This window comes from Papaver somniferum, chromosome 5 (genome assembly GCF_003573695.1).
Source record: "Papaver somniferum cultivar HN1 chromosome 5, ASM357369v1, whole genome shotgun sequence".
In the NCBI taxonomy this organism is placed as follows: Eukaryota; Viridiplantae; Streptophyta; class Magnoliopsida; order Ranunculales; family Papaveraceae; genus Papaver; species Papaver somniferum.
In genome coordinates, this window is record NC_039362.1 from 15,166,105 (window position 1) to 15,188,595 (window position 22,491).

A 22,491-nucleotide genomic window follows, 5' to 3' on the forward strand; every position below is an offset into this window, starting at 1 on the left:
GGAGACGTCCGTGTGGAGACTCCTTGAACCGAGCAAAATGTTAAACCTCACACAGATGCACTGCAAGAAGGGAGTGCTTTAAGTTCGAGAGACCAATATGTAGGACTCCGGACTACACAAAGAACAATGGTCGTTCCATAGTCAATTCGGTCACAAGAGATGATGGGTTGATCTGTAGGAGGGAAGCTGAGAAATGTGAGGGATCAATGGTGATTTAAGATTATAGGTGTGTTGTGAATTCAGCATAGAAAAGTTCTGAATGATTGAAGTTTACTCAATTGAGAGTGATTTCTCAGACGATGAGTTCGTGTAGATGAAAGATTGTCTGTATGAACTTGCCGAGAAATTCCTTGTCCTTTTCAATCATGATTCAAATGTCTTTTATATTGCTAAAATGAAAACACCATGATCCCATGAAGTGTCACAGTTGCTGGAGTCAGAGAGTGGGGAAGTGGGATATCATGTCAAAACCAGTTACTCATCGTGCGAAGACTTGGTTAATTTTCCACCCACCACTTTGCTGACTCTTCCAACTGATTGCACGACTTGCTCACATTCTGTTGTGTGTTTAGACACACGTGTCGTAGACCTCCAGACCAAAACCCTAGTTCATATCCCCCCATGTGACACGATTGATTTCTCGTGATTGTGGAGTCAGTTGCTCACTTTATGAGACGATGAGTCCTTGTATTGCTGAGTTGAACATAATTTGCAAATGTTCTGAGACTCATGGATTGAACATGCCTGCTGAGGCAAAATATCTTTGTCATATTGATAACCTGAGCAAATTGTATTTGCTGAATTGTTGAATATTGATAGTTGAACCAATATTCTTTGATCTGAGCAAATATTGCTAGTCTGAGCAATTATTGCTCGTTTGATGAATTGTCGGTAGTAAGACCAAATAAAATATTAATTTAAGATACTGACTGCTGGGCCGAGTATAATAAATAAAAGTTTTGATCATGGGATCAACATAAAATTATGAGTTTTTGAACCTGCTCAGAATTATGTTTTGCAGAGCTCTGGATTCAAAACCCTAATTTCAATGAATTAGTGATTTATTGAAAATCAACCGCAGAGCGAAGCAGGGACCGGCTACATGGGATGATGTGTCCACAATGTAATACCCAGATGCTCGAATAATCAAAATACCAAAGTCTCTTGAGGACCAGTTGGTGAAAGAATGATTAAATGTTGGTTTAATCATTTATTAAAATAATGCTTGTGTGAGCGACATGTAGTAAAACCTAGCTGTGAAAAGATGAGGGACCGACCAAGAGGTCATGATACCGTCCCTTGGTGGTCATGGGACCAATTGATGGTCATTTGAGCAAACCCCCAAATGTTTGAAAAGAGTTTGGACCTAATACGGGCAATTGAGCAAATTAGGTCAAAATCATTAAAACGTGTGGGACAGGCTATTTGCAAGCCTCAAAGCCACCCTTGGTCGGTCAAGGGGATGTGCATGTGTCACCATAATTTCTATGTCTCAGTCCTGAGAGTTTCGATATTTTCCGGTGCGCATTTGAGCACCATTTTGAGAAAATATGAAGGATTCAGGGTTTTGCTGAAACTAGGAAAAATTCATGAGGTGATGAAAAATAATTAATAAAATAGGGGATTGCAAAGTGTGGGACCGACCATGGATATGACATGACCGACCAACTAGCAAGCTCGGTCCCGCAACACTTTTCCCAATTTTATGTAATTTTATGTATTTTCTCTGAATTGAGAGAAATTCCATGAAACTGAAGAGTTTTATGAAATTAGGGAACTTACATGAGATTTGGGAAGTAAAATAATAATAAAATAGGGAATGATGGATTGCGGGACCGATAATGGCCAGGGCATGGCCGGCCGGCCACGGGCACGGTCCCAGGGCACTTTTCCCAATTTTATGTAATTTTCATAAAATCAAAGAGATTTGTTGAAACCAAGGTATTTTGTTGAAATCAGGGAGTTTTCATGGAATGAGGAAAACTAAACAAATAATAATAATAATAATAAAATAAGGGGAGTGCGGGACCGGCTAGGGCATGACCGGCCGGCTAGGGCCCGGTCCCATGGTTTCCCTAAATTTATAATATATTTTCATGGGTTTAGGGAAAAATCATGAAATCGGTGAATTTTCATGGGATGAGGGAAATAATAAAATAATAAGGAACCGTGAGGTGTGGGACCGGCCACAGATAGGGCATGGCCGGCCGGCTAGTGGGCTTGGTTCCAAGACACTTTTCATAATTTTATTATTTCCTTGAGGTGTGGAAATACCATGGGACTGGGAGTTTCCTTGAAACGAAGGAGATTTGCTCAAATGAGAGAATTTTCTTGAGATCAGGGAAAAATAATAAAATATAAAATTGGGTGTGGGACTGGTCACGGCGTGACTGGCCGACTGGTGAGCCTAGTCCCCTCGCGCCTTTGTTAATATTTTATTATTATTATTTTTCTTCTTATTTTGCATAGGTTCATCGTTCATTCGTGTTCTGTGCATTCAGATGCTAGTATGTGCATTATTGCTAAGTACACTTGCACCATTTTAGTCTGGGCTTAGTCGATGTTCATATGCCTGTACGTTGAATATTTATTACTAACCCATGGAACTCTGCTGGGAAGAACCATAAATTGAAGTAACGAAATATTCAAAGAATCGTAGAATATAGCTGCATATTCAATTATGATTCAGAGATAATTAATTGATGGCTCTATACTAGCAGGCATGCTGTCTAGGAGCATTAATTATCTGAGAGTTGAGCAATATGAATTTGTTGGAGCGTCATACTTCTCCTATATAGTCAGGGAAAACCTGGTTGCATCCTGAAGACGTTGTTGCTCTATACTAGCAGGCATGCTGTCTAGGAGCCGCCCAATCTTTCGATTATATACAGAAATAATTACTGAAATTGCTCAGTATTCATGAAATGTGTCGTGGCCTCAGCTGGGAGACTACACATCTACATATACTCTGAGAGACAGCCTTCTCAGTCAGAGATTTATGGCATGAGCTTTCATGCTTTGATGAGAGACATGAGTCTCAATACTCATCTGATTGCCGGATCCGGAGTATGTATAATTATGGTTTTACGATTTTACCCTTATCGAAAATCCACCATCTACAATTCCAGTTCGAAGTATGATAGTAAGATAGTGTCTGAAGCAGCTTAATACAGTGTGGTATTCAATCTGGATGAGGTCCCGGGGTTTTTCTTCTATTGCAACTTCCTCGTTCACAAAATTTCTGGTGTCTTGTGTTTTTCCTTTTCCGCATTATATTTTTTTATCTTTATGATTAAATTTACGCATGTTTGTACGTATTCAATCTACGTAGATACGTTGGCTTAATTGTTATCGATTACTAGACTAGTTTCTTGTGGATTCGTATCTTGAAAGATTGATAACAAGTTTAATCACTTAGCAGAATTCCGATTGAATTATGTGGATACGACTAGACTGTTCTTGAATATTGATTTTTGAGATCGTCCAAGTGTTCAGCTTAACTATCAGGTTCACGGACCTTGTGTCTATATACATCTTGATTGAGTAGAGGTTGGGATATTAACTCTATATACATATTTTCAAGGATCATTAAGTTGTTCTACTTGCAATTGTATTAAGTTTTGTCTATACAGCTTGTCGAACAAAAAAATTGGATGTATTTGGTATCCCATGCATTTTCAAAAGTATTATCATCATCAACCAAATTAGTGTAAGAGGATTTCCAACGCCTCGATTTTGATTTCCCCGTGTAAGATATTTGACCGGACAAGAAAGATATCAATCTAAAAATCCAGAAACCTTGAACTTCTTAAAAAGGAAGAAGGAAACTCTTCCAAGTGAGATGATTATCATCTTTCAATTCAAAGTTGATGATATTGGAAATTTGGTTCAGCGGTATATCAGAAGTGTTGGATTCATAGTGATTGACAACAATGAAATCGAAAAGAAGATAAAACAATTTGAAAAACAGAAGAAAAAATTAATGAAGTATACGAGATTCACAGGAAAGTAAATCTTACCACGATGAAATCATAGTTGAGTTGAAAATTATATTTGATTTATTCATTCATTGAATCTGCATTTGATTTATCAATTGTCTTACTGTTTACACATTCTCAGATTCTTCTTTATATAAAGAGAGAATCACGCACATAATGTTCAGATCCAGGATAACCAATTACAAGGAGAGACCGTTCAGTACATATAGGTTACACGAGTGACTCACACAAAAGTGTAAAAGAAGTGTGCTAAACTAGGGGTGCACAACGGTCGGTTCAGATCGGTTTTCATCCCTACCGACCATAGAACCATACATGTCGGGTTTTTTTCAAGCTGCCCCAATTAGTACTATATTTTTAGATCGGGTCGGTTTTGAACCGGCCGATCTAGACTCGGTTCGGTAGCGGTTTACCGATTTCAGATAAACCAGCCAGAGTTGAATCGGATAAACCGAAAATCAAGACCGACCCGACCATATCCAATTCCAGTTCTACACTGAAATACTTGTTCATGTGACCTGTTTAAGCAGTATGGCAGTAATATAGACAGTTGACTCTCTGCAACAGTAAAACTAAATTTGCTAATAAGAATAATAATCAATTCAATAGTCTTAACTGAAAAATATCCAACTAAACTGATAATAAGCTTAAGCAAATTGAAAGCAAAACTAAAAGAAAAATAGTTTCTTCAACTGTTTTGATACTTCTGTAAGAATAAAGAATGAACGAACGATATCACTAAGGTTTTATTCTTCAACTAATATGCAAAGTCCAAGTATTCTTCAGCTAATGTGGAAGTGAAAACTCCAATAGGATAGATTATTCCAGAGGTGCTTCCAAGTAGCACCTGCAACAAACAACAAGAGGAAAAATACATAAGAAAGCATTCGAATGATTGTCCATACTTAAGCAAACATAACATCAGAAATATACCATTCATCGAACACCATTAGCTGTCATTAGCTTCCTCTATCAATCTTCTGCAGTCACGGGACCTAGGACATCTACGAGAAAAAGTAAACTTTAATTAGATTCAAAATCAAAACAAAAAGTTATAATTAACACAAACAGATTGCATACAAAGAGCTTGATTGTATACATACCACAATTGAAGCAGGGGTTGATTGCTCGACATCCATAGTTACAACTGAAGGAAAAATTAGACATCACTATTAGTTCCCCATTAAATTGTCAAAAAAGCATAACCAAATCCACAATCTGGCAAAGATACAAAAATAGATACACAGGACAAGGCATTCAATGCAGTTCATATAGTTAGTTGATTTTGCAGGGGAGAAATACTATGAGTTCATTCTGCTCTTAATTCATTTCTAAATTGCTTGTCTTAAACTTCTTTATATGTTAGTAATCTTGTCTTGTTACAACATACATCTCTGTAGGATATGGCTTTAAGAGTAGCTAGTTACACATCATTCACAAGTGATTCAAAATGTAACTTAGTTGATACTGGTCCTTTAATTCTCTTTACAAGTTTAGTCAAATATGTTAATCTTACTGTACCTCAATTAATGAAAATCAGTGAAAGAAAAATTCACCCACATGTGATAATCAAAACACAAAATCAAACAAAATAAATTGAAATCAACCTAAAACCCGCTAATAGGAGTACCTCAATTAATGAAAACAATCAAATAATCCAAGCAAACCAAACCTCATTAATAAGAGTATCTCAATTAATTAGAACATCAATCAAAAACTCGAAATCAAACTAAACCCTAATAAATAGCAGGCAATAACTTAATTAAGGAGAATCAATCAACGAATCGAAATCAACCAAACCCTACTAATAAAAATCAATCAACAAACTTTTCAATTACCTGCGGGCTCCATTTGATTATCAGCAAACAGCAAAAACTGGAGATGATGGTGGTGATGTGGCTAGGTGGGGACTGGGGGTTGTAGTTAGTAAAGAAGGTTGAAGATAAGACGACAATGGAGTCTCCTCTTCGGCGGCCCTAGTTTACCTCGAGAGAGAAATGGGAAGAAAAAAGGAAGAAATAAGAGAAACGGTTGGTGGCTGGACGTAGGTATCTTAGAGAAGTATTTATATGGAGGTATTAGGGTTTGTAAGCCAAAGATTACTTTGATCGGTCGGTTTTGAGTGAGGTTGGTCGGTAACTATCTACAACCGAGTAGCACCGTATTCAGCTCGGGTTTAGACAACACTTACCATTCAAGGCCGTTGTGTACTTCGGGTTCGGTGAGTTTCGGTCATTTTTTGATCGGATCGGGCGGTTTTGACGGTTTTGTCGGGTCCGTGTGCACCCCTTTGCTAAACTATATGTTATTAGGAGATAAATATATTGATAAAAAGAAATATTATTGATGTAAGTAAAAACAATTCTCTAATACTCTTATACTATGGGCTAAATTCTACGATGACAAAATTTTATAAAAGTCAATAGCGAGCTAAATACAAAATATAGAAAATTTTACATAACAAAAACAAGTTAAGCAAAAAACAGGATGGGCTATTAGAGGTGAGCATTTGGTTGGAGATCCGTGGTTTTCATATACTTATAAAACCACGAATTTTAGATTGGATGCCCGAACCACTCACTAGTGGATTTGATGCAAATACAACTTTTGGGGTCCGACGAATTTTAGATTGGATGTCGATGCACTCTTAAAATCCGTTGGACCCCATATCCGTTAGATTTAATATACTTATAAATTTTTTATAAAATATGATGTTAATTATGTATTTTTAATAGCCCACCATATAGTCGATTTATTTCTTCATCATTTTTTTCCATTAAACTTTTAGGGCTTGAGCTTCATACGCAAAATTAACTCATATTTTTTCTTTTTGTTCTTTAATCATCGATCATTATTCAAGTCATTTTCTTTTTTCCTTTTAAGTTTAAAATTTTAATTATAAAAGAAATTCATCAGATCATCCGCATCAAATCCGTCTAGTCGTGCATCCATTAGAAATCCTCTGGATATTAGATTGGATATAGATGTCAAATTTGAAACCTTCGTATAGAGGATTGGATGCGGATGAGGCGAAAACCGGCCCATGCACACCCCTATGGGCTATGACCTAAGTTGGTCCCTGCACAATGTTTAGTGACGTCCTTGAGATTAAACAAGATAAAAGATTTGTCCTAAAAGCCAAACTTTCTAGGGTTAGGGTACCCTAAATGTTTCCTTTACAAGGAACATTATCCCGACAATGTGACACAGATTCTCAGCAACCAAAATCCCACCGCAGCTCTGGTTTTCTAATCAAAAATGGACAAGGAAAACGAGCACAAGGAGGACCAGCGAGAAAAAGGTACTGATAATCCTACTAACCATTTTCTGGATAGTGATAATTCCATGGAAATGATTCAAGTAGCATCTGATAATAGTAGCGGTGAAGTTCATGAAGTGTCTGATAGTAGTAAAGCCATAGTCTGTGTCAATAGAAATGGAAAAACCCCAAGTAGTGATACAAACATAATGTGTGATATACTAAGCAGACTTCCACCAAAATTCCTTTTGAGGTTCAAATCTGTATGTACACAATGGAAATCTTTGATCGAAACAGATCCCTACCTGAGCAACTTACATTACCGACATCATAGTCGTGAACAGAGAACACTCTTGCTTATCAGCTCACCTCCACGACCAAAATATGATGAAACTGAAGCAGTAGGAGGAACTATTGATTTCACATGCGTTGGTCCAATTGAGGTTCAGAAATTGGAAATTGATCGGCCTAGTTTTGGTATACCTAGACAGACTGTGGCCGGTTTGGTATGTGTTACTGCTGGTGGTGACTCTTTTCTCATTTACAATCCCTGCACTGGACGGAGAACACCGTGGATCGAAACGCCAACTATAGGTGAGAATATTGGTGGGGAAAATGAACGCCAGGTTGATTGCATTGCATTTGGATATAGTCCAAGAACAAAGGAACACAAAGTCCTGTGCATATCGAGTATAAAGAAAAATGGAGTATCAAGAGGCCTATCTGTCTTCTTACCAAGTGGACAAGAGGACCGTAGAGTCTACTGCCTGCAAAAAGGTGAGGATGGTAAAGAACTCAATTTGTTTGATCATGCTGGTGATGCAGAAGAAGTTGGAGCTGATGAAGAACAAGTCTGTCAAGTCTTCACCCTAGGTGAAAATACATGGAGAAGGATAGATGTGGTTCCACCTTACAGTTTATTAAGTAAGGTTTGTTATGTGGGAGACCTTGGCCAATACAATGAAGAATGCAAGTCTGTTTATGCGAGGGGTAAGATATACTGGCGCTTCCGGTACACTCGTAAAGGAGAAGTGATAATGGTATTTGATGTTAGGAGTCTTAGGACTGAGAAGTTTAAAGTTATTTCTATCCCTGAACATGTCACCAAGACCCCCTGGAAATATCCACAGACTGTTGAGTTATTGGATGTTGATGGTCATATAGTTGTAGTGAAGTATACTAGAGATATTCCCATTTCGCTGTGGATTCTTGATCAAGATAATGGTAGCGATAAGTGGTCATACGAGGAGGTCAGAACGCCTTGTGAGTGGCATGGGAATCTAGATCTTTCTATTGAAGCTATTGTAGGTTCAAATCTTATCATCTTGAAAGACCAGATGTCGGATATTACTTATTTTTACGGGCCGATAAAAAGTACGAAGAATTTACAGTCAATGAAAGGTGTGGACTCAATTTTAAGCCCGGTGAATTGAGAGAGATTGTCACTATAGTCTACAGCATCACACCTGTGTGTACAAAGCCCTGCAACATGTTTTGAAGGAGACACAGGGGCACTACACTTTTCTTTCTCTTTCTCTTTGATTTTGGTTTTATTTTCAATGCTTATAAAGATGATATCGATTTAGTACTCTTTATTTTCTATGTTCCACTGAATTGTATAGGGCTTTCGTGGATACAGTCTAGATAATACTCTTTATGATAATTCTCTGATTTGTTTTGAACTGTGATGACTTAATATTGTTTGTTGCTAACTAGTAAAGGTATTTGTGGTGGTTGAGTGTCCCGGCTTCTGTGTTTACTTTGTAGGTCATTGTTGTGCAGAGTTTTAGCAGTGGAGAATTTTGTTAAATGAGCTGTCAGTGGTGTGGTACAGGCATTTTGGAAGGATCTAACTGTACTGTGTTGTATGCTTGTATTATCTGGATTTGGTGTCAGCCGGCTTAGAGAGGATGGGTATTAGGAAACTTGGATGTTGCTAAATGCAGCTTCTGAAACTGCTTATTATGGTTTGCCCAGTGTTCCCTGTCCTCTATACAGTCTGTTTAACGTCGTACATGCCATATAGAGCTTCAGTACGTTTGTGAAATGACCAAATGATAGGATATCTGAAGTATGCTACGTAACTGTATAAAAAAATATTATGTCATTTAACGTTTCTCTTAGGGGTTTGTTATAATCTTTCCCAGCTTCGTTCCTAGGATTAGCCTGAATGTGACTCAGTATGGTAAAACCACATGAATTAGAGAAGCACAAATTTTCTCAAGCAAATCCTTGTTTACTGACATAACTACTGTTATTGTCTAGCGTGATTAAAACAGGGCAAATGTTTTTGGGTTATGAGTCAATTTTTAACTGACGAGGCTTTTTCTTAGAGGCACATGATCTACCAAACAGCTTGTTTGCTTGACCATATGATTAGTATACGCTGTGTTTTTTCTCAAGTTCATTTTTTGCATTTGAATGCATGTTTTAGCTTGACTATGTCTAATAATTTACATTGTCCGTATTGCCACGTTATGTTGTCTTATGCTTGTTTTGCTATGTTTTGCAGTTCCTTGGTGACAGAGATTGGATGCTATCAGGACCAAAAGTATTTGTTTGATTTGTTTCTGTATGCCCTAACTTTCGCACTTGTGTAGTTGTGTTTGGTAATCTTCCTTACTTATGTCTTGCAGTTCCTCTGGTGACTAAGATTGAATGCCATCACAACTCTGAACTCTGTGTCTGTTTGCCCCAACTTTTGTAATTCTGTTTGGTACAAGGCATGCCTTGGGGTACATTTATTTTGTATGTTCTCTTAAATGGGCTAAGACTATCCAAACATATTTAACTTGGAAATTTTCATGGTATTACTTTAATTTTGGAAAGCCTGTTCCGTTATGATTGACGGTGCCACTAAGCGTGCACTTGTGATCCTGTGTAAAATGGGTGAAGTATTTCTCAGAAAGCACAGCCAGAACAGATGAGATGAAGGCGAAAGACAGTGAACTTAAGACAGGCCAGATTTGCATTCAAAGACGGTGCCACTAAGCGTGCACTTATGTCACACATAGTCGGACTCTAAATTAAGTTTCAATACTCACAACTGACATTGATATGTTCATCAAAAGTAACTTTCTTCATCAGTGAATAATCCAACACCGCCAGCGCTGAATCCTCCATCCCTAGGATGCTGGACAAGGTACTCCATGCAATAATAGCAGCCATTGTTTTTTATCTCCTGCAAGACGAATTCATCGAGTTGCCAACACAAGTAGTCACAATAGTGATCTCCGATTGACAAACACAATGCACCACATCTAGATGTTAAATACAGAACCTGAAATTGATTCTTTCTGGCCCATGCATTTGCAAACCTCGACAGTGTCAACCTCGTTGATAGTTGTCAGTTCAGCAAAAAACATCTCCTCTGGAGCATCAGCGACATCAGTCTTCTTAGCCGTGAAGTCGATATGGGTAAGAAGGCATCGCGAAAGAAGAGCATGTGAAAAGTAACCAGGCTCCACCAGCTCATACTTGGTGCCCTACGAATTTTAATCCAAGACAACATAACGAAAAAGTAAGATTAAGGGAATCCCACAAAAATGGAGATTGAATTTAAGAAAAGCAACAAAGATTCAGAAGAGAACTGACTTTTGTTTCGTTATAGAAACTCATGGCATCCATTGCATATGGCCCCGTATAATCCTGGATTTCTTTCTCTGTGCACACACGCCACTTCTCGGGTTCAAATTTACCTTTGAAACAGCCAAGATTAAAACCAAAATCACTCAAACCGAATAGGACATGGGTAAGCAAACATGGCAACAACAAGAACATGCATTGTAAACTGATTGTACTATAAGTTAAATCAAGCATTTTGTAAATATGAATTGCAAATGAAAATTTATAACAGTTAAACAAGTAAAGAGGGATTCATCAATAAATAAATATCAAACAAATCCCTCCAAAAAATCGCAATTTATAACTCAATTAGGGATTTCCAGCCAAGATCGATCAGATAATCCTTGGAAAAAATTAAATATAATTACCAAAGACGCTTAATCGTACGCAAACGTTTAGAGCCACCAAGCGAAGGATCAGAAACATCCGCCATCGTTTTACACACACTCTCTTTCTCTCGGACTCCAACACTTTCGCGTTTTTTTTTTCTTTTTTCTTTTTGTATAAGTTATTTTATGAAGGGAGAAAGGGCTCAACGGAGCCCATTTTATCAAAATAAGTCAGCCCTTATTCAAGTTTCTCCATGCTTCTACATTTAAATGCGTCACGAACAGATGAACCACAAATTGGAAGTCCATGTGGTACGGGAATGAATCCGTTAGGGAAGTTTGAACCATCGGTTTTTCAGATATTGCGAGTTCGCAAACATCTGGAGGATTGGACTTCTAGGAACACATAGTAAGTATGACCAGATTGACTCACACCTTACATGAAATAATATGGAAAACCAGGAATTAAAAGGGGAGGGAAAGCTGCACACTCTAATTAAAGTAGCAAGGGGGCAGGTCGAACAAGCGCATGAGACAGCAGGACAAATCAATGAATATCAAAAGGCAAACTACGCACACGTCGAACTCTACATTAAGTTTCAAAATACACAACTGACATTGTTATGTTCATAAAAAGTTCACTGCCAACAAACCAGGCAATTGTAGCTATTATTCATCACAGCCAGACATGAATCCTCCATCCCTAGGATGCTGAACACTGTTGGAATCCTCGCAATATAGGCAGCCATTGTTTCTATCTCCTGCAAGACGCATTCATAGAGTTGCCAACACAAGTAGTTATAAATCAAACAAATCAATTAGGCAAGCAAAACAATGAACCTAACAGTAGCAGTAAGAGATGAATGAAACCCAACATGTTAAATACCAACCTGAAATTGATTTTTTTGGCCCCATGCATCTGCAACACTTGACACAACGAACCTGTTTGACAGTTATCAGTTCAGCAAAAAACATCTCCTCTGGAGCATCAGCAACATCAGTCTTTCTAGCCGTGAAGTCGACATGGTGAAGAAAGCCTCTCCCAATATACACATGTGTAAGGTAACCAGGCTCCACCAGCTCATATTTTGTGCCCCACGACATTTAGGCCAAGGCAACAGAACAAAAAAGAAAGATTAAGGGAATCCCAAAAAACTGGAGATTGATTTTAAGAAGAGCAATAAGGATTCGGAAGAAAACTGACTTGTGTTTCGTTATAGAAACGTATGGAATCCATTGCATATGGCCTTACTATATCATTGCAGTCTTTAGTTGTGAACTCAGGAGGCCTGAAATTGCCAAGATTAAAACCAAAATCACTCAAAAGTTGGAGCAAATCAAAAGCATTCAATTGAGTTTGTGATAAAGAAATGTGCCAATAACCAGTTAATTAACCACGTATAAGTTTAAGGTTCTCTTCGGAAATCACCAACCCCTACTTGCCCTATGTTCGTTAACAAGCAATTCATATTTGAAAACTAAATTCTGACAGACAACGCCCTTAACACAGGCCTTCAGAGGCACAAATATCAAAAGGCAACTACGCATGCGTCAAACATAGTCGGACTCTAAATTATCATAAAAAGTTCACTGCCAACAAGCCAGAGAACTATAGTTTTTATTCAGCACGAGATAATTTTTTACAGCGGCCAGTCATGAACCCTCCATCCCTAGGATGCTGAACCCTGTTAACCATGCAATAACGGCAGCCATTGTTTTTATCTCCTGCAAGACGAATTCATAGAGTTGCCAACCCAAGAATTCATAAATCATCATAGTGATCTCCGATTGACAAACAAATCAATTAGCAAGCAAAACAATGCACCTAACAGCAGCAGTAGGAGAAGAATGAAACATGTTAAGAAGGTAACCCGAAAGAAGCGAATTTGTCATGTGACCAGGCTTCACCAGCTGATAGTTTGTACCCTACGAAATTTAGGCCAAGGCAACAGATGAAAAAAGAAGGATCAAGGGAATCCCACAAAATTGGAGATCGATTTCAAGAAAAGCAATAAAGATTCAGAAGAAAACTGACTTGTTTTTCGTTATAGAAACGTATGGCATCCATTGCATATGGCTCTACTAAAGCATGACGGTCTTTAGTAGTGAGCTTAGGTTCCTCATCTTTAGGCCTGAAATTGCCAAGATTGAAACCAAAATCACTGAAAAGTTGGAGCAAATCAAAAGCATTCAATTGAGTTTGTGATAAAGAGATGTGCCAAAAACCAGTTAACCAAGACTAAGTTTAAGCTTCTCTTCGGAAATCACAACCCCGACTTGCCTTGTGTTCATAAACAAGCTTTTCACCAAGACATTAAATTCATATTTGAAAACATCACTCAGAACTCTACAACGATGACTAACTAGTACTGCCAAAGTTGGCAGTAAAGCATAAACATACTACATAAAAAGGTAAATAAGCACGAGAAAGATAGTAATGGAAGTGTTTAAGATGGATTGGACATGGGTACGACAAGGTAAGCAAACATAGCAGCAACAACAACAAGCATTGTAAAGTAATAATACAAGTTAAATCAAGCATTTGGTAAATATGAATTGCAAATAACCCAGAAATTAACAGCAGCAACCCCAGCACAGATTCAATATCCGTAACAAAAGAAAAATGTTTATAAGAAGTGGGAATATCTACTAAACGAGGGATGAATCAACAAACAAATAAATAGTACTTTACAAAACCCCCCAAAAGAATCGCAATTTATAATTCAATTAGGGATTTCAATTTCAAAACCCCATAGCAAAACCCAAGGAAAAAATCGGAATTTATAACTCAATTAGGAATTTCAGAAACGCAGATTAGGGAAAAATTAAGTAGAATCACCTAGGAGGCACAACCCTTGAACGCAAACATTTAGTGCGTGGATCAGAAACATCCGGCTTAGAGTAATAACAACTACCGCTCCATTCCTCAGCTAAATGATAAGTCCTTACCGTAGAACGTAGACGCTGAAACGCCTTCGTCGACATCCTTGTATCCTGTCTAGGGCTGCGCTCGAACCGTCCCGTCCCGTGGAATCGTACCGGAATCGTAGGAACCGCGGTCAAATGGGACAGGTACAAGTACCAAAAATTGGTACCGTGCCTAAAATAGGCATAAGTAATGGTTCTATGCTATTCCCGTCCCGTCCCGTAATACCTAGCAACAAGTAATAACGTCTAATAATAGTTAGGGTTATTGAAAATTAATTAATTTTTGTTCATTTCTATTTTGTTTTTGTTGATTTCTTTAGATTTGAAACTGATTGTAATTTTTTGGTTTTTGATTTTAGGATTTTGGAATTTTTGGTGTGGTTCGTAACTTCATTTGAACTTAGAACTTAGAAAATTTTTTGCTTTATTTTTTTTTAATAATTTTACATACGCTACGGATAAAGAATCGGTACCGTCCCGTCCCGTACCGAGTTAAACAGGTACATGTACCGTCCCGTCCCATACTGCACAGGTACAGGTACAAGTATAAGATACAGGTACCGGTCATGGGGAGGTATAGGTCGTGAGCTAGGAAAAAATCCGTACCATCGCGTCCCATATACAACCCTAATCCTGTCTCTCCATCAATCTCTCTCTCGGGACCCAACACCTCTACCAAGTACCAACTACCTTCCCGCCTTACCCAGCAATAATAGTTTAACTTGTGGTTGTGGTTAATATTACGGTCCCTTTTAATGGCAGGTCCGTGGGCTTGGTTTTTAGGTCGACACGAGTCCATATTTTCCTTCCAAATTACCCAGACTATCCTTGACAAATCAACAACCTAAAAACTCAATAACATCGCTCATTCCAGAAAAAAATAAAAACGGTGGAGCTTAACCCCTCCTATTGGCTGGTGAGCATAATCGTGCATTATCTTTGTCTCGGAAAGAAACCATTCGTATCTATTATATGAAATTCAGATGCGATATGGAGAGGTTTGTTAGAATACGTGCATCCAACTCAAAACCAATTGGCAATGAGTGGAGAGGCCCTAAGAGATTATAAACCGCAGGATCTTAGATAGCCCAACAATGTGGGACTAATAATCTCAACACGCCCCCTCACGTGTAGCCTCGTTGGGTGTAACACGTGGACAATTAAATCGGGTGACGCGGAGTAAAGGCGCGGTCAAAGACTCGTCGCAAATAACCTGCTCTGATACCATGTTAAGGATCGAGCAAGAGAGAGGAGAGCATAAACGCGGAAGCATAAAAGATTACATTACATTGATAATAATCTTAGTGTGTCTTTCTCATTAATTCTTCGAGCTATTTATACAATCACAAGACTTGGTTCTTACGACACAAGACTTGATTCTCAAGATATTCAATTCCTAATATAACTCACAACTTAAAGTGCATATATCCTAAATATAGACTCTCATATGTTATTTCCTATTACCCTCCCTCAAGATGAAGCATGTAAAACACGAATGCCCATCTTGGACAAAGAAAATTTAAACTAAGCTTTCTCTAACGCTTTTCGACCTCCGTAATTTCAGAACACTTCGGTCCCATCTTCGTAGTTTAGGGACATTACGGTCCCCTTCATAGTTTAAGGACGTTTCGGTACCAATTCATAGTTTGGGACATTGCGGTCCCATCTTCATAGTTTCAGGACGTTTCAGTCCTCTTCGTAGTTTAAGGACGTGACGGTCCTCTTCGTAATTTTTGGACACTGTCGTCCCATCTTCGTAGTTTTAGGACATTTCGGTCTCATTCATAGTTTTACGACATCTCGGTCCCATCTTCATAATTTTAGGACATCTCGGTCCCCTTCGGAAGTTTAAGGACATTGCGGTCGCATCTTCATAGTTTAAATCGCAGGATCTTAGATAGCCCAACAATGTGGGACTAATAATCTCAACAAGGTTTTAGGGCTATATGAATTTTGAAATTTATATTTTTGATTCCGCGTTGACGGAGTTCACGTAACGCACAAACCCATTATCTACGATGTCGGTTTCGATTATCTACGATGTCGGTTTCGATATTTGACAAGAATATAATGACGACTTGTGCTATGCAAAAGCCATGGGGGCAAAATTGGTGCATGGTCAAGAAATGCCCCACGACCCTTTTTTTGAGTCCGACCTTGACTCTAGTGACCTACAGGGATATACTTTACGAAGAATGCGAAAAGAAAAGAGTTAGCGAGAGGAAGCATGTACTTGGTGGGTGTGAGCTAAAAACCAATATACAACTCAAGTAGACAAGACTGTAGAGATTAAATAAAGATCATAGCAGATGTGCAAGAAAGCAATTGAAAAAGAAAACGAAAAATAGAAAGAAAGAAGAAAACACTGTGCTTAAGATTCGACTTTCCACTTGGTTCTTTTGAAAATCATGTGAGCGAGTACTAGTCTGATCATCCAGGTAGAATCTCTTATCTCCTATCTTTTCTATCTATCTATATATATACTACTCCAATAGCTTTATTGATATGCGCATATGCACATATCTCGCTATGTGTTGTACATTTCCAAGTTGCGCATTGTACTGCTGCATCCTTAACCACTGCTTGCCCCATCCAACAAGGAGTTATTAACATGGTTATTGTGTTCTTTCAAGTGATCAACGCCACTTGCATTGTTGGACTCCCCTAATATGCGCGCGCGCGCGCACACATATATATATATATATATAATGCAGGATTACTGGTATTCAAATTGACAATGACGTTATTCTTATCGGTTCACCAATTTGTCGATCTACCTTGTGCTTGCGTTTTGCACGTAATCATCATAACAATCTTTTGACTAAGAAAAAAAAAGGTAGATATATTTGGTCGATCAGGCAAACAAAATGTACGTACCCTGTAATATATGTGTGTAACTATATGCACTAGTAATATTGATTGAAGATTTAACTTCTAAACTCTGTTAACCGATTCCTAAAGAATAATAGAAATATTATATTAGTTTAAAAATTCTGTTAATCATTCATAAAAGAATAATCAATAGAGTAAATCAGTATAATTAAGCTAAGTGATATGCATGGCTAAGAAGTATTGGTTCATAGATCACTTCAAGAATAATCTGAAGTATAGAAACAATACTAAAACCATGTTTAGTTAGGCTAAGCAAGTATTTAAATATCTAAAAAGTTCCAAATCTTCCTATTAACAATGGAATTACACAAAGTTAAGCAATCCTACACTGCCCATATCTTCAAAACCATATATATAAAGTTTCTATGAAATCGATAAAGAAAACGAATAAGTTTGGTATATAATCATATGAAAACAAGGAGTGTGTTTTGCATGATTTGCATCTACTTCCACTTTTTTCAGTATATAATCAAGAACAGTAGAAATCTGCATTATTATTGGACAATTTAGCCAATAAAAAGCACTTAAGTATTGTACTTACAATTTGTAATTATGCTTGGTGGTCATAATCTTGGATTACGGTACTATTAGTCTAGATATTAAGTTAATCAGTAGGGTATAACTAGAGTTTCTTTATTCAAAAGATTTCATCTTTATCCGAAAACTCTATTCCATAACCATTTCCAACTAGTATAAATAAGGGTGCATCCTCTTTATAACTCAATCACTCACACTTCAAAGTTCTTTGCAACTTGCCTTTTTCGCTCTCTCGTAATTCTGCATCTTCCTTTCCATTCTTTAGCGAAAGTTTTTGTAAGCCGAATGGATTCCAACCGCAAGCGAAGAGGGTTCATCAAGGGAAGAATCATCTTGTCTTTGTATAGGACATCACCGAAACCAACAACTGCTTCCACATTTCAGTTTAGCAGTAAAGTTAAACCAACAAATATCTCTTCCGAGAAGGAGTTTGTAGTCCCTCAAGCAAGCAGCAACAAGAAAGTAGCGTTTTTGACAACTGATAATATTGTTCGTGATTCATATGTTGGCGCCGGTGATAATAACGTCGATATGAAAGCTTCCAATTATATTTCGTACGTCCAAGAACGATTTAAACTTGAACGAGTTGATTCAGAGCGAAGGAAATACCAGGATACTCTCAAGTGATCCCTTTACCATGTCATGCAACTAATTAGTATCTAGATTAAATTTTCTGTACTGTGCTTATTATCCGATTATATATAGACGTGCCCATGTTCCTAACCCCTTTGCTTTACAAAAACGTTAATCATCAATCGGACATATACGTTGTTTAGGAAAAATTAAATATAGTTATAAGTAATGAATATCAGCTTATTTTCAATACCAGTGCTGTATATGCTTCTGCTATTGTTGATGCATGCAAATAGTAATCTTTTCATTTCGAGTCCAAGCGAGTGCACAAATTTCAGATGCATCTATGTGCTGTTTAGTTGATGGTTTTAAAGAACAAAAGTTGTGTACGTCTTGCACGAAAGTTCGCTTAAGAATCGTCGTCTTGATAGTTAGCGAAAGCATAATTCTTTTGAGGTTCAATTAAAGCTTTTTGTTTAGAATCTGTCATAACACGTAAGAGCAGCTAGATCAATACAATCTTTGAATAATGCTATGTAATCGCATGCTCATGAACAAATGGAATGATATGATTGATAAGATGCAGTTGCTAGCTAGGGTTTGAGCACAAACGTTAACATACATCTGCATCATCAAAAGAACCTTTCAACGTAAAGGAATTTCTTTTTTCTTGCTCTAAAGAAGGAACATTTGTTCGTGGAGTCCGAATCTTCCCTACCAAAAACCATAAGAATAAAGCTGCACTTAATTTCTTACAAAATATCAAGATGTCCTTGTCCTGGCTCGACGCTCATTTCAGCTTATGGAACGCCTTATTACATCTAGACTAGATGTTGGGCCCGTGCTACACACCAGGCGGACCCGGCTTCGCCTCGCCCCCATGGTGCATTCTTGATTTGGTGTTGCAGGGTTTCGCCATGCCCCGTCGTGATGCATTTTCAATTTGGCGTGGCTCGGCTTCGCCTCATCCCGTCGCTTAGGATTTTTGACTTGGTGTGGCTCAGCTCCGCCTCTCCCCGCCCCAATGCATTTTTGATTTGGTGTCACGTGGATTCGCCTCGCCCCATTGCAATTCATTTTTGATTTGGTGTGACTCGGCTTCGCCTCGCCCGTCGCGATGCCTTTTTGATTTGGTGTGTCTAAGTTTCGCCTCACCCCGTCGCATAAGATTTTTGATTTGGTGTGACTCGGCTTCGCCTCGCTCCGTCCCTTTAAGACTCTAAGTCATATGAGTCTCCACGTCGCTTAATTATATTTTTGATTTGGTGTGTCGTGGCGAGTCGCTTAGGATTTTTGATATAATTTTAAAATTGATATGATTACAGTTTTGTTGCAGATTGAAATTTGATATAGCGTTCTAATCCTATTCTTTTGCGTTCAGCTAGTCTATACTTCAATATTTTTTTGATGCTTATTTTGAAAACTAAGATACGGTATGGTTTTGTTTTGATAAATGGTTAAACTTGTGTATACACCATAAAATACTTTGACACGTGGAAGGAGATTAAATGTTGGAGATGGATACAAGCATACAAAAACACATACCGAATCAATCCTAAGTCTGCTTAGAATCTAAGCTAATGGCGTTTTGGTAATAAAAGAGTATCACTTTTCCCTGTAAAACAGAAAAGATAAGGGGACAGATTTTTGGTCGAATGGAGAGGGGAGTAAGAGATTGAAGGTTGAAGAGCATTCTTTCCCTACCTTCGCTCCCACAAGACCTTCGTTAACTCATTACCCTCACTGAACTTTTTCCCTTCTCATCAATGGAGTTCATAAATTTTGTAACACCAATGATTAATAAAACTCATCTTTCATCTACCCGTGGATGTAAACACACCGTTGTCGAACCACGTTAATTATTTGTATGAAACTCTTATTTATTTGTTTACATTACATCTTTTGCTTGTTGTTTTATGGTTTAAATCTAGATCCAATGATCTTGTTCATTTGATTGTTCTACTAGAAAAATAGTAGTAACAACTTGAATCTTAAAAACTGGAATTAAACTGATAATTGATAGATAAACTATCCAACAACAGATTCTAAACAAGGTATTTGCTCTTTCTGTTTTGGTCATACCTTTCCTTTGCCGTGAGAGTAAGATAATCAAGTATCTGTCTAAGAGAAATTCTGTACTTGATTTTGGTATATAAGAGGTAAACTAATTACCAATCAACTGTTGTGAGTAAATATTTTCAAAATCTTGAGATAACTTAACTGAACCCTTTTTAGATTTCCCTTTATTTTGGCTCTCTCTTATAGGTTGGATTGCACTAAAAACAGATTGTCAGATATTTTTGTGTTTTCCTGCTCCTTTACCAATTGAAATGACGAGTGTACGAAATACACCACAATCTTTTCGATATCAACCTATAAGTCATATACCTTGCGTGAACTAATATAGACAAAAACTTTCAAGAAGATAGCAACCACAAGGTATACACTTGGTATATAGTTTCGAGTTCGAAATCGAACCTTAAACTAAAGGGATCAACCTGAATTTTGGGATTAACGTACAAGTGCAATTGCTTTAATTATAACTTTAAAATATAATAATGCGAAAAGTAAAGTAAAGTAAAAGCACACACAAGATTTTGTTAACGAGGAAACCGCTAATGCAGAAAAACTCGGGGACCTAGTACAGTTTTGAATACTCTTGGAATTAAGCCGATATACAAAGACACTACCAACTTCATATATCCGAGACCGAGTAAACTACCCCTAGTTACCTAGTTTCCTCAGTATCCACATGCCTACAACTAATATGGCCAACCGCACGTGAATCTTAAGATAGATTCCACTATCCTAAGTTGCATCAGTCTTTCTGAAGACTTTAAGCACTCAACCCTTTTGATACGTATGATCTTTGTACCTTGATGGCTATTACTATAAAGGCGAAATTCAGTATAATAATAGACGAGAAACTTGGAAAAACACAGAACACAAGTAATAATTCGAAGAAAGATATCTTCTCTAGATTATGAACAAGAAAACGATTACAATGCTCTCTTTGTTACGCTCACATCTCTCTAAACAGTGGTTCAACCTTAAACCGTTTGCTAGGTTTTCTGCGACTAGAATCTGTGTGTCTTAGCTATCAACTAAAGCCCTCTATTTATAGACTTCATCGTACTCATCCGACCAAGGACTTCTATTAGGAATCTATTTCCTAAACTAAGAGTATTGCCTAAAACAAAACTCTTTCCTAACTAGGAATTCTGCCTAAACAAGATTTCTGCCTAGAATAGGATTCTTCCCTCAACTTAGCTTGAGGTTAACTAAGTTCCCTAAAGGAGTACGGATACACCTGTATCATGGGTCCCCCTTTTAAGAACTTGAACTCCTGTGAGAGTTAAAAAGGAAGGTTAGGGAACTCGAGAGTCCCTTTTTCCTTGTTAAACTACTTGGCCTTGCTAGGAACTTGACCTTGACATCCAATTAGAAAATGTTAGAGCATAGCTCGGTCAACCTCGCATGCGTTGCTATCTCAAGCATGGTTGTCAATGTTAGTGATCAAAACTATGAGTCTTGATTTCTAGCCTACATAGCTAAGTCTCGGACTATGATAGAAAAGTGTAGTTGAGCTCAAGGACTTCATGTCGATTCATCATACAATGACGAAGATCTATACAAGGAACCGTAGAACTTCATCAACAAAAAGGTATGTGGAGACTTGAACTTATCTATCACTCAAAAGTCTATCTCTTCTATCACCTACTTCTTATGAGACAAAAGTTGTATGCTATATAGACTAGATCATACACATTTGATATTTCGAGCCGAGTATATCTCGCCTATCTATATCTCTAAATCATGTGTTGGTAAAGCGTTTCGCTTTGATCAAGTTTATCTTCACCTAGTGACGGAAGTGATGAAAAGTTTCAATCACTTTGAGAATTGATCTAACGTGAATCGGTCTGTGAAAAACGGCTACATAGCGTCCTCTGAGAATGTCTCAATGATTAAAATTAGAGTTTAGATTACATAACCATGTATTCCTGGAACCGATTTTTTCGAACTTTGTTGATCAAGAGAAATCGGGAGGATTGTGGAATTGGCTTGACAAGTCCGCGAACCCAGTCCGCGAACTGTCGGAAGTTCTCGACCGAGAATTTATGATGGATTTTCCAAAACTCGTTTGTGTGCTAAGTCCACGAACTCATCCCGCGAACCCAGTCCACGAACTGGCGGAAGTTCTCTTTCCGAGAGTTTCTGCTGAGTTTGGAAAACTCAACCAATTAACTTAAGTCCGCGAACTTGTTTGTGAACTTAAGAGGTTATGATCTAAAGATGTGCTCTGAACATGAAACTTAAATTACTAAGGAATGCTTTATGCAAACCGTGGCTA

The 22,491-nt window shown here is 37.8% G+C and overlaps 2 protein-coding genes and 1 long non-coding RNA gene across 7 annotated transcripts; all 3 read right to left on the reverse strand.

The window, feature by feature from the left end:
• Positions 1–4,557: 4,557 nt before the first annotated feature.
• LOC113277289 lies at positions 4,558–6,018 on the reverse strand. The gene is made up of 4 exons (XR_003324845.1): positions 5,837–6,018; positions 5,102–5,145; positions 4,932–5,002; positions 4,558–4,845 (listed from the first exon to the last, which is right to left on the reverse strand). It is a non-coding gene; the product is annotated as an uncharacterized LOC113277289 (long non-coding RNA).
• A 4,177-nt stretch (positions 6,019–10,195) lies between these two features.
• LOC113281034 lies at positions 10,196–11,457 on the reverse strand. The gene is made up of 4 exons (XM_026529671.1): positions 11,250–11,457; positions 10,852–10,955; positions 10,538–10,742; positions 10,196–10,438 (listed from the first exon to the last, which is right to left on the reverse strand). Exons 1-4 carry the CDS (start codon positions 11,305–11,307, stop codon positions 10,383–10,385), a joined length of 423 nt encoding a protein of 140 aa, XP_026385456.1. The 5' UTR covers positions 11,308–11,457; the 3' UTR covers positions 10,196–10,382.
• Positions 11,458–11,727: 270 nt separating this feature from the next.
• LOC113281035 lies at positions 11,728–14,161 on the reverse strand. 5 transcript variants are annotated; one of them, XR_003325885.1, is made up of 5 exons: positions 14,050–14,161; positions 13,246–13,342; positions 13,082–13,136; positions 12,101–12,499; positions 11,728–11,971 (listed from the first exon to the last, which is right to left on the reverse strand). XR_003325885.1 is itself a non-coding variant. In XM_026529673.1 (2 exons), exons 1-2 carry the CDS (start codon positions 12,312–12,314, stop codon positions 11,880–11,882), a joined length of 306 nt encoding a protein of 101 aa, XP_026385458.1. In that variant the 5' UTR covers positions 12,315–13,023; the 3' UTR covers positions 11,728–11,879. The 5 variants fall into 5 exon arrangements, 1 of the variants encoding a protein (XP_026385458.1); XR_003325886.1 differs by having other exon boundaries at positions 13,036–13,136; XR_003325887.1 differs by lacking the exon at positions 13,082–13,136.
• Between the last annotated feature and the right edge of the window lie 8,330 nt (positions 14,162–22,491).